Consider the following 16,885-nt stretch of genomic DNA (forward strand, 5'->3'; position numbering starts at 1 on the left):
CTGTGATAAAGCACACAGCTCCGCTCTGGAAAAAAAAAACAAAACGCAATAGTATCAATGTTTCATATTAATGTGTAAAACTTTTTAAGGCTTAATTCTGAAAAGCCTTTTCTGTGTGCAGATTGATAGGAACATGTGTGATACTAAAGTGGGCCCTAAGGGTTAAATAAAGGATCAAAAGACATTAATATTTTCAGATTTATGAACTGAACACCTCTAAGACTTTTGAAGGACCTGCAGGAGCCCTGAGATACATTCAGGTGTTACCACTTCAGATTTAATCTGATTTTTATATTAAAGTCTACCATTATTTTAATTTATTTCCAGCAGAACAAAAGCTGCATGCAGACGTGTCAACAACGAAACATGAAAAGTTTGTTTATATATTTGGAGATCTGGATGTCCTGAGTTTAAAACTACCACAGCCCAGATTTACACACACAGAGTTAATGAAAGAATGAAAGGAACATGAATGGCTGCCTTGTCATGCAATGTGTGTGTGTGTGTGTGTGTGTGTGTGTGTGTGTGTGTGTGTGTGTGTGTGTGTGTGTGTGTGTGTGTGTGTGTGTGTGTGAGCAGTGGCCTAAACATGTTGGAGGAAGTTTCTTATTCCAACAAGTTTCCCATAAAGCTTCACCCTGGAGCCTCCAGGTGTGTGTGTGTGTGTGTGTGTGTGTGTGCATCATAAAGGTGGCTGTGTGTACCAATGTGTGTTCTTCTGTGGGTGTCTGTGTACACACACCTACATATTTATTTGTGTGTGTACTTGTTTGTGTTAATATGTGATGGTGTGTTTATTATGTTTGTACCTGTACACACACACACACACACACACACACACACACACACACAGTGCGCTGCTGCTCGTAAAGCTGTTTGTGTTCCTGTTGAGTGGAGCCGAGTGTGAGCTCAGTGTGCTGCAGACAGAGAGACTCTCAGAGCTCATTTCCCCACAAACAACTCAGAGGAGCCGACACCTGCACCTATGCATCCATCTAGTCATCCATCCCTGCATCCAACATCCATCCATCCATCCTGCAGCCAGGGAAAGTAACCTTGCTGCAGTGTGGACGATTGGATGAGTGGATGCAGTTCATAGGAGAAACCATCTGTGATGTTAAAAAAATGTAACTTGCTGCTCAAGTTAGTTTTAAACAACAACGACAATAACAACAACAACAGTAACAATAATAACAACAACGGTAACAACAACAACAGTAACCATAATAACAACAATAACAGTAACCATAATAACAACAACAATAACAGTAACAATAACAATAATAACAATAACAGTCTGGTGAATCATAAAATGTTGGTGCTAAAATTTCTCAATGAGAGGTTCAGTGACAACTTTTTTCATTTGTTTTTAGCTTTAGTATCACACACACTCACATCGCTCTGAGCACAAAATGAGCTTTTCAGAATCAGGCTATAAAAAATATTATTAATTAATATGATTTTCTACTTTCAGTCCTAATCACAGACAAACAGTCCCTAAAGGGTTAATAACAAACAGTCCCTAAAGGGTTAATAACAAACAATCCCTAAAGGGTTAATAACAAACAGTCCCTAAAGGGTTAAATACGATATTACAGATTCTACATGTTTTCATTTATAGAAATTAAACATGTCGATGCATCAATAAGTGTTTTATAATCAGCTTGTGGCGCTCGGAATCAAATAGTACTAATACACACACACACACACACACACACACACAGACACACACACACACACAGAGACACACAGACACACACACACACACACAGAGACACACAGACACACACACACACACACAGACACAGACAGACACACACACACAGACACACACAGAGACACACAGACACACACACACACAGACACACAGACACAGACAGACAGACACACACAGACAGACAGACAGACACACACACACAGACACACACACACACACACACAGACAGACAGACACACAGACACAGACAGACACACGGACACGGACAGGTGAAGTGGACCACATGATGTGTCCATGTCAGCCGGGCTGCGGCCCTTACTTGTGGAAGCGTCCTGATCGGTCCTCGTTGTCGGCGTACAGGAACATCTTTAAGGCGTAGTTCTCAATGTGGGCGTTTCCAACCACCTCCTGACTGATGGAGTCATTGTCACCCAGCTCCTTCTTCATCTGGAAAACACAGATGTCCCTCATCGTCAGCACTTTACCGGGTCAGTCGGGACAGTGACTCGGTGACTTGTGCTACACACACAATAGATCGTTATTATCGTCATTATTACGGTAGTTACCGTATGTTGACACGGACTGGTGCAATAATTCCACTCTGTCTAACACGATGTGAGCGTTGTGGCCGATGAGGAGGATTTTTTGACAGAAACATGCAGAGAACTCGTGTCATCTCAGCATGATTACTGTGAGGACAGCCGCCGTGAGGACAGCCTCCGTGAGGACAGCCGCCGTGAGGACAGCCGCGGTGAAGCTGCATGCTGTACGAGGTGAAATAAACACAGACACCTGGAGGAGTTTGAGAGGAGGCAGACCTTTGATTCACAGCATTTAGAAAATGTCTCCGTCATCTGGACTCCAGTGAAGCGTCCTCGCTTTAGTGGGCACCAAAAACCACCAACTGCTCCTCCATCTCAGCCCTTTACCTTCACTCTGACTGTGACTCCTCTCTTCCATTAAACACCATCATCCCTCTCTCCTCTCTCCTGAACCAGCCTGGATAGACACACTGTTCACTCTGTGTGTGTGTGTGTGTGTGTGTGTGTGTGTGTGTGTGTGTGTGTGTGTGTGTGTGTGTGTAGTCCTGTTGGTGTGTCGGTGTGATGTCACAGACAGGCAGGTGAACAGGTAAACAGCAGCAGGATCAGAGGTCTTTGAGAACTTTTCAGTGGTTTCTTCTCTTTATTTGTCTCTTACGTCTTCCTGTCAAACTCAGTGCAGACTAACAAGTCCAGTCAATTTTATTTATGAAGCCCAATTTCAGAAAACACGCTTTGCCTCAGAGGGCTTTACAGAGAGGGGGGGGCGAGGGTGAGAGAGAGAGAGGCAGCGGAGTTAGCGTAATGCAGTGAGTATAAAGCAGAAATCCGACATGAGTGTTTTCAGACGGAGGGAGGCAGAGAAGGAAAAAGAACCTGGAGAATCAGTTGTGTACTAAAACACAAGAAAGAATAAGCGCTCACTGAAGAACTGAGGGTCACTAATCAGCAGTTATAATTTAAGTGTAAAGGCCGGAGAGCAATAATGGAAAATACAGAAATAAAGAGGCGGCAGAGTCGGGGTGTCTTAGTGCTGCTTCAGAGGACACGGACAGTCATTAGTGACATCACGCCGTTGCATCCCACCAATTAAGGCACTGAAATTACCGCATTCATGCAGGTGTTGTGTTCCCATCAATGCCGATCGGAGCAGAGGCGATAAAAACCCGTGTCTGCTGCAGAGTCACGTGACCCGAGTGTGAATGCCGATCACGTGCATTCCCATGACATTCGAAAAACAGAGGGCGGGTTTGTTGTGCAGCGGGAATGAGGCTTTTGTGGCGAGCGTGGTTGTACTGAGCTCTGCGCTCCTCTCCTCGGAGCAGGGCGCACAAACACCCTGCAACAGTGCTGAACGCAATGCAAGACTCTCACACTGAGCCAACCACAGCCACCGGCCGAAAACACCCGGACTGGCCCAGAACTGATGTTTGTCCTCAGACCAGGACATTCCTTGGTCGCTTTGGAAAACACCCCGCTGGACACAGTCTGGATTTTTGATGTTTCCTTAAACCAACCAATCACAGCGAAGCAGACACAAGCTCAGCGCAACAGAGCCACGCCGCCAATTTAATCTGAACAGACAGACAGAGAGAGGAGCAGATTAACCCTTTGAATCACAGCAGCCAGACCGCAGTGTTCACCGGCCACACTGAAGACAATCAGAGAGACGGAGACAGACAGCAGAGAGACAGCTTCACCACCACCCTGACAGGGGCAGTTCAACAGACTGGGGACACTCCCATTTCTTTGTCCACAAAGGGACAGGAGGCCAGGGGACACTCACAGCAGATCCATGCATGTTTATGGGAATTTAGGACTTCTGAAGAAGTTTAGAATATTTCTGGCATTTGAGGACATTTCTAGGATGTTGGGACATCTTCAGGACTTTGGGAATTTTTAGTATTTTAGTACATTTTTGAGGATTTTAGGACATTTGGAGGGGGAGCATTTCGATGATTTTAGAATATTTCTAGTATTTTAGGACATTAGTGTCCCAGCTGTGTCCTCTGTCAGGGGGGTGTGAGGGCTCTATTTTGATGCTGTTTTATGCTCTCTGGCACCTTATGGATATTAAAAGGACAAAAACTATTCCTAGTGTAAATCACTTTATTGTGAATTAGAAAATGTTTGGGGCCCTATCAGAGGCCAGATTTGGCCTGCGGGCCATAAGTTGAGTATCACTGCGGTAGACCATTAAAATATCACCTTCATTATGTCAGAAATCCGTTAAAATAAAATGTAAATGCATTTTTAGACGTTAAGCTCCGCAGCTCTAAATTTAGCAGGATCTGCTCGGTGACGGTGGTTTCCAAGCCTCAATTTCAACTGATTCTTACACCAGTAAAAAAACAAGATTTTCCAGCATCCCAGTGAGGGCGAAGCCTGGGCTGGACTGGACTCTGCAGAAATGACTCACAGCTACTGGAAACACTCGATGAGGAGACACACACACACACACACACACACACAAACACACACACACACACACACACACACACACACAGACCGTGAAAACTGACCTCAGGGCTTCCCCGTGTTTCAGAGAGCAGCTCAGAGGAAAACCTTCCCACAGATACAGACACTGACAGCTCAGCTGCTGCTCTGCATCAGGACAACCCCAAGATCCTAAAGACCAAATACTCAGCTCTGTTCGTCTGTGTGTGTGTGTGTGTGTGTGTGTGTGTGTGTGTGTGCGTGTGTGTGCGTGTGTGTGTAACAACTGTGTACTGAAAGGTAGCCACAAAGAAAAGTTTGGACTCAAATTCCCAAAACTTTTCTGGACCTTTGAAACCTGAAGCCTGCATCTCTTTTCTTGTGTTGCATTCAGACCCCTCTCACAAGCATTTAATCCTTTAAACCCTGAGCAAATTGGTGTGACTTCTTTCAAAAACATGGGAAAAAGGGCAATGAGCAACTTTGCCAGAAATGTGTCACAAATTGCAAAAAAAACAAATGAATTTAGAAAATTATTTTTTCAAAAAAGGCCAGGGAAAAATAATGTTATAATAATCACAATTACACATTTAATATCATGTTAGAGAATAGTTATAATTTCAGCAATTTTTTAAACTTTCTTTTTCTTTTGTTTTTTTTCTGTGTTTTTTGTTGTTGCTGATCTTGATTTGTATTGTTTTTACCAATTTTAGGGAATATTCTTTCTTTCTTTCTTTGTTTTTTTTCCCCATAAATCTCTTTCTTTGCTCATTGGCTTCCCCTCATATTTTGTGCAGTTTCAAAGGGTTAAATCATTTTAACAGAAACAACGTGGCTGGGAGAAGGATGTTTGGGATCATGCTGGTCTTGCTCAGCTGATCCAGGTCCTGAAAGGAAAACCGACTGACGGACTCTGAGCCGGCACTCTGGGCAGGTGCATCGAATAATACGGCAGCAGAGACAGATGACGTAAAGCTGAATGTTGTATTTTACCATTTCGATATTTAAGGCTGACACGCAGAGAAAGAAAACCATTCAGGCTTGCACTCACAGCAGGGTGATCCCGCCTCTCGCCCAGTGACGGCTCGGAGAGGCTCCGCCCCCCCGCGACCCTTAAAGGACAAGCCGTTACAGACAGTGGATGAATGCATGAATGAATTTTTTAAGGTAAATATTTTATATTTCACAAGTTGAATAAAAACGATCCATGGTGTGTTTTAGTGAAGTCTATTTTATGGTATTTTTTGACTTTTGTAAAGTGTAGTACCCTAAAAAGCGCTCTATAAGGAAAAAGTAAAATATTATCTTTTTTTAAATAATTATTATTTTTTGACGTTGTTATTAATGTCATTGTCATAATTATTGATATTATTATTATTGAAACTTTAAGGCCTGCAGATGCCTGTCCCAGGCCTCACTAACAACTTAAAACCTTAACCTTAAAACAGATCATATCTTTATATAATCAAACAATAAAAATCATGGACAAAAAACCTGTAGGATGGCACCACCGTCATGTACTAGAGAAACATATTATGTTTAGTTTTGGAAGTTTTGTTAGCGACTGTAATCTGAAATTGATGTTTAAATGTCTGCACGGTCTGGCTCCTTCTCTGTTAAGGATTGTAGTCAAGTTAACACGCGGCTCAGCAAACGGAAACTGTCGCGGTCCAAGGTGAAAACCTCGTTTGGACAATCAGCCTTTTCTGTTACTGGAGCAAAACTCTGGAATAGTCTACACACTGAGCTAAAGATGCTAAACAATCTCATAGCTTTGAACAAAGGTGTGGAGTCAACTTTGTTCCCACACTTAAAACAGCTACAGGATCATGTATGTTTAGTCTCCTCACAGCCTTCTTATATCTGTATTTTATCCAACACTTCTGATTCTACTGTATTTGTAATGACTTATCCTTCTTTATTTTTATTTTTTTTCTTCTTTCTCTGTATTTTAACTTGTAATTTCTGAAAACCTCTCATGGACAGGTGTTGCAAATTAGGGACTTGAGCATGTCTGAATGTTACGGCAATGTTACTGTATGTCCATGTCAAATAAACAAATAAACAAATAATAATATATGAACTGACTCCATTAATAATCTGTAGGCGTAACATTCATTCAAATGGACATGAACAAGATCTGTTTGTGTGATTTTAAGAGCAGAAACAGAAGAACACACACACATACACGCGCGCACACACACAAACACACACACGTATGCACAAAAACACACGCACACAAACACACACACGTATGCACAAAAACACACAAACACACACGCACACAAACACACACACGTATGCACAAAAACACACACAAACACACACAAACACACACACACACACACACACACACACACACACACACACACACACACACACACATCAAAGCAGCGGATGTGAATTGTGTGTGACAGTAATGAAGATCCCTGGAGTCTCTGTAAAACCTGTGTGTGTGCGTGTGTGTCCTTTAATTGGCTCTCAGCAATAATAAAGTGAGTCCAGCATCACTGTGGGACTTCCTACCCCCCGCCCACCCCACCCCCCACCCCACCCCACCTCCTCTCCTCTGACGTGTCGGCGTCTGCTTTTAAAAACACGTCTAAATGACAGTGAGAGTGAAACTGGTTTGTGGCTGTTTTGGGAGTTGCAGCTCCATCAGCTCTCCTTCTGTTCCTCTCGGTCTCTGGATAAAAGCCTCATTTGTTGGACTCCGCTGGGACACTGGGAGCTCGTTCACCTCCTCTGGTCCCCCCCCGTCCTCCCGTCCTCCTGTCCTCATCATAACAGCTCCATAAAATCTAATTAGTGTGGCCCCTGTGTACCAGCTTACGTAAACGCGTGTCCGATGCCAGCGCAGAGAGGAGTGAGACCTCACGGACGCTGTCACATTTATCCTCACCGGGAAAAAGACGGGCCTCCTCATCATCATCATCTAAACATGTTTTAGAGAAGTATTGACTCCTCCGGCTGTCGTCCACAGACTCCCTCAGCCAGCCAGCGCACAGATACCAGCCAAAAGTTCAAAGGTACAGCTGTACTACACGCCCCTCCATCCTGGGTACTGGATGAAGTACTCTGATGGTACTGGTATGGTGTTAAGGGTACAGGTATGATCGTTTTTAAGTTATACCCAGCCTCAATAAAGAGTACTTGTAAGGTTGGAGAACTAATGAATGCAAACTGGATTTTAGGTGTATTATTGCGCACGGTGTCCTTGCAAATTAAAGGGGAGGGGCGTGAATAACGCTCCAAACTTAGGATCAATTTGGGCGATGGAGAAACAGCACGGTTGGACGGAAACCTCAAACCTCTGAGACGACGCACACACACACACACACACACGCACGCACGCGCGCACACACGTGCACACACTCACTCTGAGAGGTGGGGTGTGCAGTGGTTGGTTTTTGGGGTGGGGCGTGTGTGAGTGCGTGTGTGCGCGTGTGTCCGTAGTAGCAGTAGAGCTCTGCAGTGTGACAAAGGAGCCCTTCATGGTGTGTTTCAGATCAGGCGTGTGTTTCTGCACAGAGACACACCTTTATGTTCTTTATGAGACATTTTAAATATTTCAGCGGACACTCGGCCCAACATGTACGAAGAAATATGAAACCAAGTGAGATTCTTACAAACAGCCGGTTTCTGTCCCAGACGTCCCTGCGATTATTTTAAAGTCCTTTTAGTCTTCAGGAGCTGGAACATTTATCAGAGTCATTTTAACACCAAACACAAAGCTGTAAATCCCCCACAGAGAGGTGGTTTTCTAGTCAAGTGTTTCCAGAACTCGTTCTCTCGGGTCCATTCTCGACAGATTAAGATGATCTAAAATGAATCTGTTTCATTTTATTTTTAAAACTCGAATTACTGTCTCCTGAATTTTTGCGGTCACTTTTCATCCACGTCTTCGAAAACATGGACGCTTCACTTCACTGTTACACGACTTTAGACCTGCTCAAGGCCTTTTTGAGATATCCTGTTCACAAAAACCAGACACCCGAGATTAGAGTGACCTTTGGCCTTTGACCACCAAAATTTAAACAGGTCATCATTGAGTCCAAGTGAACATTTTCATCACATTACTGCGATAAAAACAGGACCGAAGCAGGTGGACTCACCGTCTCCAGCTGGTCCATGAGCTTGATGAGGAACTTTCGGCACTCTGGCGATTTACTGTCCAGCTTCATGCCGGTCTGCATGGCATACAGCCGACCTGCAGCAGAGGACAGGAGGAGGACAGGCAACAGTTAAACATCTTCTCAATGCTTCATTCGTCCACAGCCGGGCTCAGAGTTTGGCCCGCTGTTAGAATCACTGCAGAGTCCACATGAATCTTTCACAACATCGCTGCAAAGAGAGGATGTTTTCTTCTCTGCAACACATCAAACACAGAAACACGGAGTCTGAAGAGACCTCCACCCGAGCCGGGACGGACCTGATCCTGCAGAGAACTCCAACTCCCACAATCCCTCACCTGCCAATTAGCTCTGTGGTCAGAGTCTTCTCCTCACATGATGTAGCTGCTCACACTGAGCCTGCAGGGACGGCTGCCCGTCTGACCTAACATCCATTAACCCTTTCCTGATCAAAAACTAAAGCCCACAAACTGTTTCATCTCACATACAAATCCATCTACATGGATTCTGTTCGTATGGCATACATATCAGTGAGTTTCCAGCTCAGCTCCTACAATAAGTCTAAAATACACTGTGGAAACTGAATAGTTACATTCAGACTGTTCAGGTCCAAAAATGCTCCATTGAAACCCATTCAAACTGACATTTTTGATCCCACAGCCATGAGAGCAGAAAAACAGGACTTGTATTATTTCTGGGTGTCATTCTGGCCTTTTGACTCTGAATTTGTCATTTTGACTATTTTCCACCTGATGAGGTCATTTTGACCATATTTGGCATATGGAGGAAATACATGCTATTTCCACTAGGTGACCTGTCACAGTCAATGTAGCTGCTGCTGTAGCTGTATTTTTTGGGCTTTTCATGCCTTTATTGCATATGACAGGTGAAGCGTGAACGGGGGAAAAAGAGGGGATGACATGCAGCAAAGGGCCGAGGCTGGAATCAAACCCGCGGACGCTGCGGTGAGGACTTAGCCTCCATACTTGGGGTACCCGCTCTATCCACTGAGCCAATGGGCCAGCAACAAGTTTAATGGTCTTTCTTTCACAACAGTTCACTTTATTTTAATTGCATCAATGAAATCTGCTGAGATTTCTTGGCCCACAACATTTCACAGTTTCAGCAAATACTGTCTGAAGAAGTTTACTGCATTCTGCATGCTGGAAGAAGACGTCTCAGAGACTGAAAGTGAACCTGAAACTCGTCTTAAAGCAACTGGTGCAGCTGTAAGAAAAACAAACAAGCAAATACTGACTGCAGACCTCCTGCAGCTCAAGTCAAGTTAGATTTAAGACTATATAAAGGCTTTTTAACGCCACTCGGAGTCACGTTTAACTAATATTGAAGACGGACAATTTTATTTTGCCCAAGTATTTATTATAACATAAAACATGAGATTTCTTTTGTCCAGAGAAAAGCTTTGATTATCTATGTCAAATATTGAAATTAAAACCCTCTTTAGAGTAAAAAACATGGAAGACAATGAATATATCATATGATCATAAAAGAAGTGGGAAATATCTGACTGGTTTTCTTGGCCGTTTTGTGTTTTTTTTTTCTTGAAAACACGGCACACGCACGTATGATGGACTCGTGTGGAGCCGCAGTGGACACACAGACAGCCAGAGAGTCCTCGACTCCTGCAGCAGACAGTCAGCCAGAGGGACAGTGAGCTGGACAGACAGTGGGACAGACAGACAACCATCACGAGACAAAGAAAGCCTCTGTGCAGTTCCAGCCGTTTACGGCGCTCAGTCTGCTGTTCACAGACAATGAAGTGCGACACAGACGCTGTGAGAGAGCGACGTGAGGACGTGAGAAAACTAAAAAAAACAGAACCAAGCCGAGACTGACCCAGTGCAACATCTGCTCGCGCAGCTGGAGACCCCTGCTGGCCAGTACAGATTTGCACCGTTATTTCGCACTCAACTGGAGTTTGCAAATCCATCAGGTTTACTAAATCCCCCACTGTACCATCTGCATATTCTTGTGTTCAATATTTCTAAATCTGCACCGTCTCCACTAGCTCACAGGTTTCATTCCTTTTCAACCTGAGAATATTATTTATATTTCTTTCAAAAACACAAGCAAAAGGCAACAAACAACCTCATAAAAAATGGCCCAAAAATTAGAAAGAAATTAATACAAATTTACTAGGTAAAAAAATGACCCGAAAAAGTGCTGAGAATTTCTAAAAGAAAACAACTTCTACCTTTCACCTTTTACTAATTTCTAAAAACTTTGTGTGACATTTCGTGCCAAGTTGTTCATTGCCTTTTTCCTGCACATTTCTAAAGAAACTGGCAGTGTTTTTGTTATTTGACATCATTCATCAGTCTGAAACAAAGAGCGATAGGTGACGGATTAATGCTGCAGCTGCCAGTATAAACACACACACACACACACACACACACACACACACTGAGTACAGGAAGGAGTTCAGAGGTCATGTTGAGTTTTTTTCTCAATATTAAGGTCACATCCCATAAACCCTTTTGTCAAACGACATGGAAAGAAACCCTCAAAGACTATCTCTGTTGGCACATCAATCACAAAAAACAACCAGTGATCCTCTTTTTGATTTTCTGTTGAGAATCATGTTTTTGGTTCTGGAAACAAACACAAACTTGTTTGTTTGTTTAACTAGTGAGTTGTTGAATATTAGGACCCAAACATGTCAGAGCACGTCAGGCACCATCATTATCAATGACTGCACCAATGAGAATCACAGCAGGAGAACCTGCACGATCAGACGTCTTCGTGTCTTCAGGTCACGCCTCTGATGCTGCTCACGTCGTCATGCGTGCAGAGCAGACAGCTGAAATCTGACACTGGAGAAAAAAGATCGTAGTTTATCATTTTCCATCCGAACACAGAGCGTCATCCAGCACGGCGCTGCACAGAACAAAAACGGTACGAGGTGAGCTGGCAGAGCGCCACCGCCTCCACCCAGTGTGACGGTGGTCATGAGGAATCTGTGCCAGTCTGACTCTGAGCCAATGAGGTGTCTCCGTCACAGGAAATGACAAGGACGTTATCAGGGAGGACAGCTGCGTCTCTGTGTGAGAGACAGGAGCTAAATCACTGTGTCTCAAAGACACCACAGCTGGTTTATTACACCACAAAATGCCACCGTTCATTTTGCCATCAACCATGTGGAGTCTGATCAATAAAAACTGATATTAACCCTTTGAAACCTGCAAAATGCAAAAATAAATAAATCAAAATCAAAAGTTAAAAACAAGGAAACAAGAAGTGTACACTGCTGCCGCTGCAGCTTGTCACTCATCTACTCCTCCAGATTTTTTTTTTTATGAATTTTGGTGAAGCGTGTTGAACCTGTGAAGTCAGTTGCACCTTACCAGAGTAGCACTCTAGTTATAATACGGTTACATGACTCTAAATACGTGACTATGATAAATACAGACTGAATATCGCTGCTGCTGCCAGCTGCAGCGTTCTCGCTCAATAATGAACCAATTTCATTAGTCACAAAGACAAGAAGTTGGAAAAACAGGGTCAGGACTGAAAAACGACCCTTCAAGCTTCCCTCTGGTCACATGGTGCACTGTTTGTGCTCGATACAGGCTGGCACACAAAGAGTGACAAACACTTACGATGCAGGGTGATTAACCCGTTGAAACCGGAGAAATTTGGCCTGATATCTGTCGAAAAGCAGACAATGGGCAACAAAAGAAAAAATGACCCAAAGTTAGCAAAAAAACTAGCAAAAAGAAAAGGTAAAAAAGAAAATTACACATAAAGTATTACAAAAAATAAAAACAAAAAGAAAAATAAAGAGACAAAGAAAACCATTTAAAAATGATAATAATTCTGTAACATCATTTTAAATATGTTATGATAATAAGAAATAAAGTTTTTCTCTCTCTTTTTTCATTTTTTCCTTGAAAATGTTTTCCTACTTTTTTTTAAATATATATTTTTAAATCTACTTATTTCTCTTATTTGTAGAGCATGTCTTACTAAGTTGCTTATTGTCTTTTTCCCCATTTTTCTGAAAGAAATCGCATCAGTTTGCTCAAGGTTCAAAGCTTTCAATACTTGTGAAAGGTGCCTGAAAGCAGCACTAGAAAAGTGATGTTGCACCAGGTTTCAAAGGGTTAAGTGCGTCCTTCTGGCGTGAGCGTCGGAGCGTCTGATCCGTCTCTGGGCCTCGGCCCTTCATCAGCAGCTCTATCTAAAGTGCGTCAGGACAGGACGGTCCACAGCGGCTCGAGCCGCGGTTCCAGGCTGTGATGAGGCGGCGTGAGTCAGCAGCAGCTCGCCGGCTGACGCTCTGGCTGCGCTGCAGCCGCAGTTTCACACTGATGGATGGTGGACGTTATTAACGAGCTGCGGCGCTGAGGCTGAGCCCGGGAGTCCCACTGCTGCTTACTCAGCTCCACCACGAAGCCATACCTGTGCACAGCGCTCATTTCTCTCAACTCTTATCATATATCTCTCTCTATATATATACATGCAGTATATATATAATAATAAGAGAATGTATGCGTGTATACATGTATGTATATGGAGGTGTTGAGTGCATTGTACTCTCAGCTGGCAGCAGATTTAAACCTGTGAGGGGGAGCGTCTTTTTTCTTTCTTTATCCAGTCTTACAGCAGCTGGCAGGTACTCTGAAGGAAAGCAGGAACTCCTTACAATCAAGTTTTCATGACTGAGAACTAACATTTAATTCATTTGAATTAATTCAACAACAGTGGAGCTGACACAGCTCCACAGCTCCAGCTCAGGTGTCACACCTCCACACGTTCTGTTTGCAGCTTTTTCTACAGTATTGTTGTTATGCTACTCTTTTTTTTTTAACTGCAGTGCCGTTAAACCCGGGGATTTATTCTCTGTGAGCTGGACACTAACTAACAGCTCTGAGGTTCACAGATTCAGAGGCTGTGCACACCACAGCAGAGCTCTGTGGTCTGTGGTAAATGTGACTGAACAGTGACAGTGCAGCTCTGCAGACGCCCTGCTCGCTGTGTGTGTGTGTGTGTGTGTGTGTGACTCTGTGTCACACACACACACACACACACACACACACACACACACACACCGTGTGTCACACACACTCTGTCACACACACACACACACACACACACAAACACACACAAACACACACACAAACACACGCAGAGTCCCACACACACGGTGCTGCTGACCTCCAGTGGTCTGGCTGGGTCACTGGTCCATCTCAGCACAAACACTGTGGCCGCATGCCAAACAGAGCACATCCTCCCTGCACGCTGCAGAGGCTGCTCACACACACTGAGCTGCAGTCACACTGCCAGGGTCTGGTAGACTTTTTCAGGTAAGAGATTTGGAAATAATCCAAATGAACTGCAGGTGTGTCTCCCTCCCGGAGGCCCGTCAGTCACCGGTATCACCGAGCATCGAGGAGGAGAGGCCGCTTCCTGCTCTGAGATAAAGTTAATCCTCTTATCTGCAGACCGAGCCGACACGCTGTTCACAATATAAGCAGCCGGCGCTGTTTTCCATTAAAACAGCCCAAGTCCCTGATCCCCATTCTCGCTTAATCCACTAAGTACCCACCTGAGGAGAGGACCTCTACAAAACAGCAGCTTCTGGGTCCAAACAGCCACCTCAAACCTCACTTTACCACCACACAACGAGATGAACCGACACCGTCCGAAAACTCGGACTGACACCAGCTCTGATCCAGCAGCAGCTCAGACTGCGCTGCTCAGACTCCAAAACCAGTCCAGCTCCTCATGCAGAACTGGTTTCACTTTTAATGTACCACAACCGCAAAACCACCAACTCACAAAGTCTACATGGACTCATTTCAGGGACCATCAGGCACAGCGAGCCTGTGGGACAAATCCTGCATTCACGTCGCTTAGGGACTGTTTGTTATTAACCCTTTAGAGACCGTTTGTCTCATTTCAGTCTCTTTTCTTCTTCCTGTTGTGATAACTGTGTGTGTGTTGATGCATGTGTCCTAAATGTAGTCCAGATTGTGTATTTGAGTGTAATCAGTGAATTTGCAGCTCAGCTCCTACAATAAGTCTAAAATACACTGTGGAAACTAAATAGTTACATTCAGACTGTTCAGGTCCAAAAATGCTCCATTGTTTGTTGTGTCCTGGTGTTTGTTTGTTTGTTTGTTTGTTGTTTTTTCCTGCCTGACAGCAGCAGCTGCTCTCTGGTCCGTCCTAAAAACACCAAACGTCCCTTTATGCCACATGCAGACTGCTGACTTCAGAGGTCCGGGGTAGACCGATGAGTCAGTTTTTAAGCGTAGTGTTAAGAGACGTTTATTTAATTAGACGTTAATCCTGCGGCAGCCTGCGCGCTCTGATGAGCCACAACAGAAGTCTGACTTTCCTTCAGCCGTCAGAAGAGACACGAAGGTCTGCCGGTCTGCCCGTGAACTCGTGCTTCATCTGAACCTGCTGGAGTTCTGCGTTGATTTTCTCTCCGTCTGTATATGCAGCTGATGTGTGACGTGGTCGTCCAGCTCTCTACATCATCGGTCACAGAGTCGGTCCAGTCCGCACATATGATGCGGATCATGTACGGACCTGTGTAGATCATGTTCTTCAAACTCTCCATCTCAACACGTTCCACTCAAAATTAAAGACGAGTGTAAAAACGTTATTTCAAAGACGGCTGTAAATATGTCTAGTAAAATATCTGTGTGTGTGTGTGTGTGTGTGTGTGTTTACATTACTCTTATTCTACCTTGGATCCCAGTTTTATTCCACTTACACCACTGTCATCATTTAATGGTTCTCTTTTTAACATGATTTATTCATGTGTGACATGAAGGGACTAAAACTACTGTTCTGACCTGATAATCTGAGGGGAAAGTTTTATTTCAAAATCCACGGTGCACTTTTTCTATATTTCAATCTGTGGTGTGGAAATATAGAATAGTTTAAAGATGGAGTTAAATCGATGTGCAAACACGAACCAATTTAAAAAAGACGTACAAGAAAAGGATTTTCAGGGGGAAGATGGGCGGAGACGAGGTTAGACAGTCAGCGGCTGTTCACAGGGATTATTGTCTCACGAGTCCTCTCCTCTGTGATGTGTGATTATTCCCTTTTCTATCGTCCTCTTCTTCTCTAAATAACAATGTAAGTATGTTTACATATAGTTCAATATATAGTTATATATATATATATATATATATATATATATATATATATATATATATATATATAGTTATATATATATATATATAACGAAAATTCAATCTACATAAAACCATAAAAGGGATCATGGTTTCTTAGTCTTTTTATTGTCCCTGTCCGTCCCTGTCCTCTCAGACCAATAACAATGATTGTCTCATAAAAGCACATTATTAACAACATGTCAAAGGTCAGGTCTGTCCCCTGACGTCACCCTCCACTCTGATGAGTCACCAAGTGATGATCAGCGCGGGGAAGCGGGGGGTGGGGCCATGGGGTGCGGGGAGGCGGAGACCATTCTTTACAGCTGACACACACACAACAACCAGGAACCAGCTGGACCAGTAACCCTACACCAGTGAGACGCAGGGACATTCCTCTGACTGGGACTGTCTGTAAACTCAGGAACAAGTATTCACGTCTTTAACAAGTAAAAGTACTGTGAAAATACGTGTCCCCACAAACAGGAAATACACGGGGCATTTTTAGGATTTGAGGATATTGGAGGCTTAGCCTTGACCTCTGTAGAAAAAAAGAAATCTTTGAAAATTTTCGCCTTTTTTTTTCTTTGTTTGTTTGTTTTATTTGTTGATTGTTGAAAACTTTCATTGCATTTTTTTCCTTTTAAAAATTTGTGAGATTTTTTTTTTCCAATTTTAATTTTTTGTGATTTTAAACTCTTTGGGTTTTTTTTTTCTTTACAACTTCTAATCAATTATATTTTCCTTTTACATTTTCTGAGTTTTTTAACTTTTAACTTTTTTTCAATTCTTTCTTTGCATTTTTTTTCTTTAAAATTGTTGTCTATTTTTTTCTTTAAAACAATGTTGTTCTTTAAATTCTTTTTTGGGGAGTTTTTTTTTTATATATATATATTTCGACAG

The 16,885-nt window shown here is 43.2% G+C and overlaps 1 protein-coding gene across 2 annotated transcripts in view; it reads right to left on the reverse strand.

Moving 5' to 3' along the window:
* Positions 1-16,885, reverse strand: part of vta1 (vesicle (multivesicular body) trafficking 1) — a 36,548-nt gene that overhangs the window by 18,837 nt on the left and 826 nt on the right. For both annotated transcript variants that reach the window (XM_042503200.2, XM_042503198.2), the window contains exons 2-3: positions 8,811-8,905; positions 2,037-2,164 (exon numbers count right to left, since the gene is read on the reverse strand). In XM_042503200.2, coding sequence (XP_042359134.1) covers positions 2,037-2,164; positions 8,811-8,905 — 223 coding nt within the window. The remainder of the gene's footprint in view (positions 1-2,036; positions 2,165-8,810; positions 8,906-16,885) is intronic.

This window comes from Plectropomus leopardus, chromosome 16, assembly GCF_026936395.1.
Source record: "Plectropomus leopardus strain MGB_pleo_1.0 chromosome 16, ASM2693639v1, whole genome shotgun sequence".
Classification (NCBI taxonomy): domain Eukaryota; kingdom Metazoa; phylum Chordata; class Actinopteri; order Perciformes; family Serranidae; genus Plectropomus; species Plectropomus leopardus.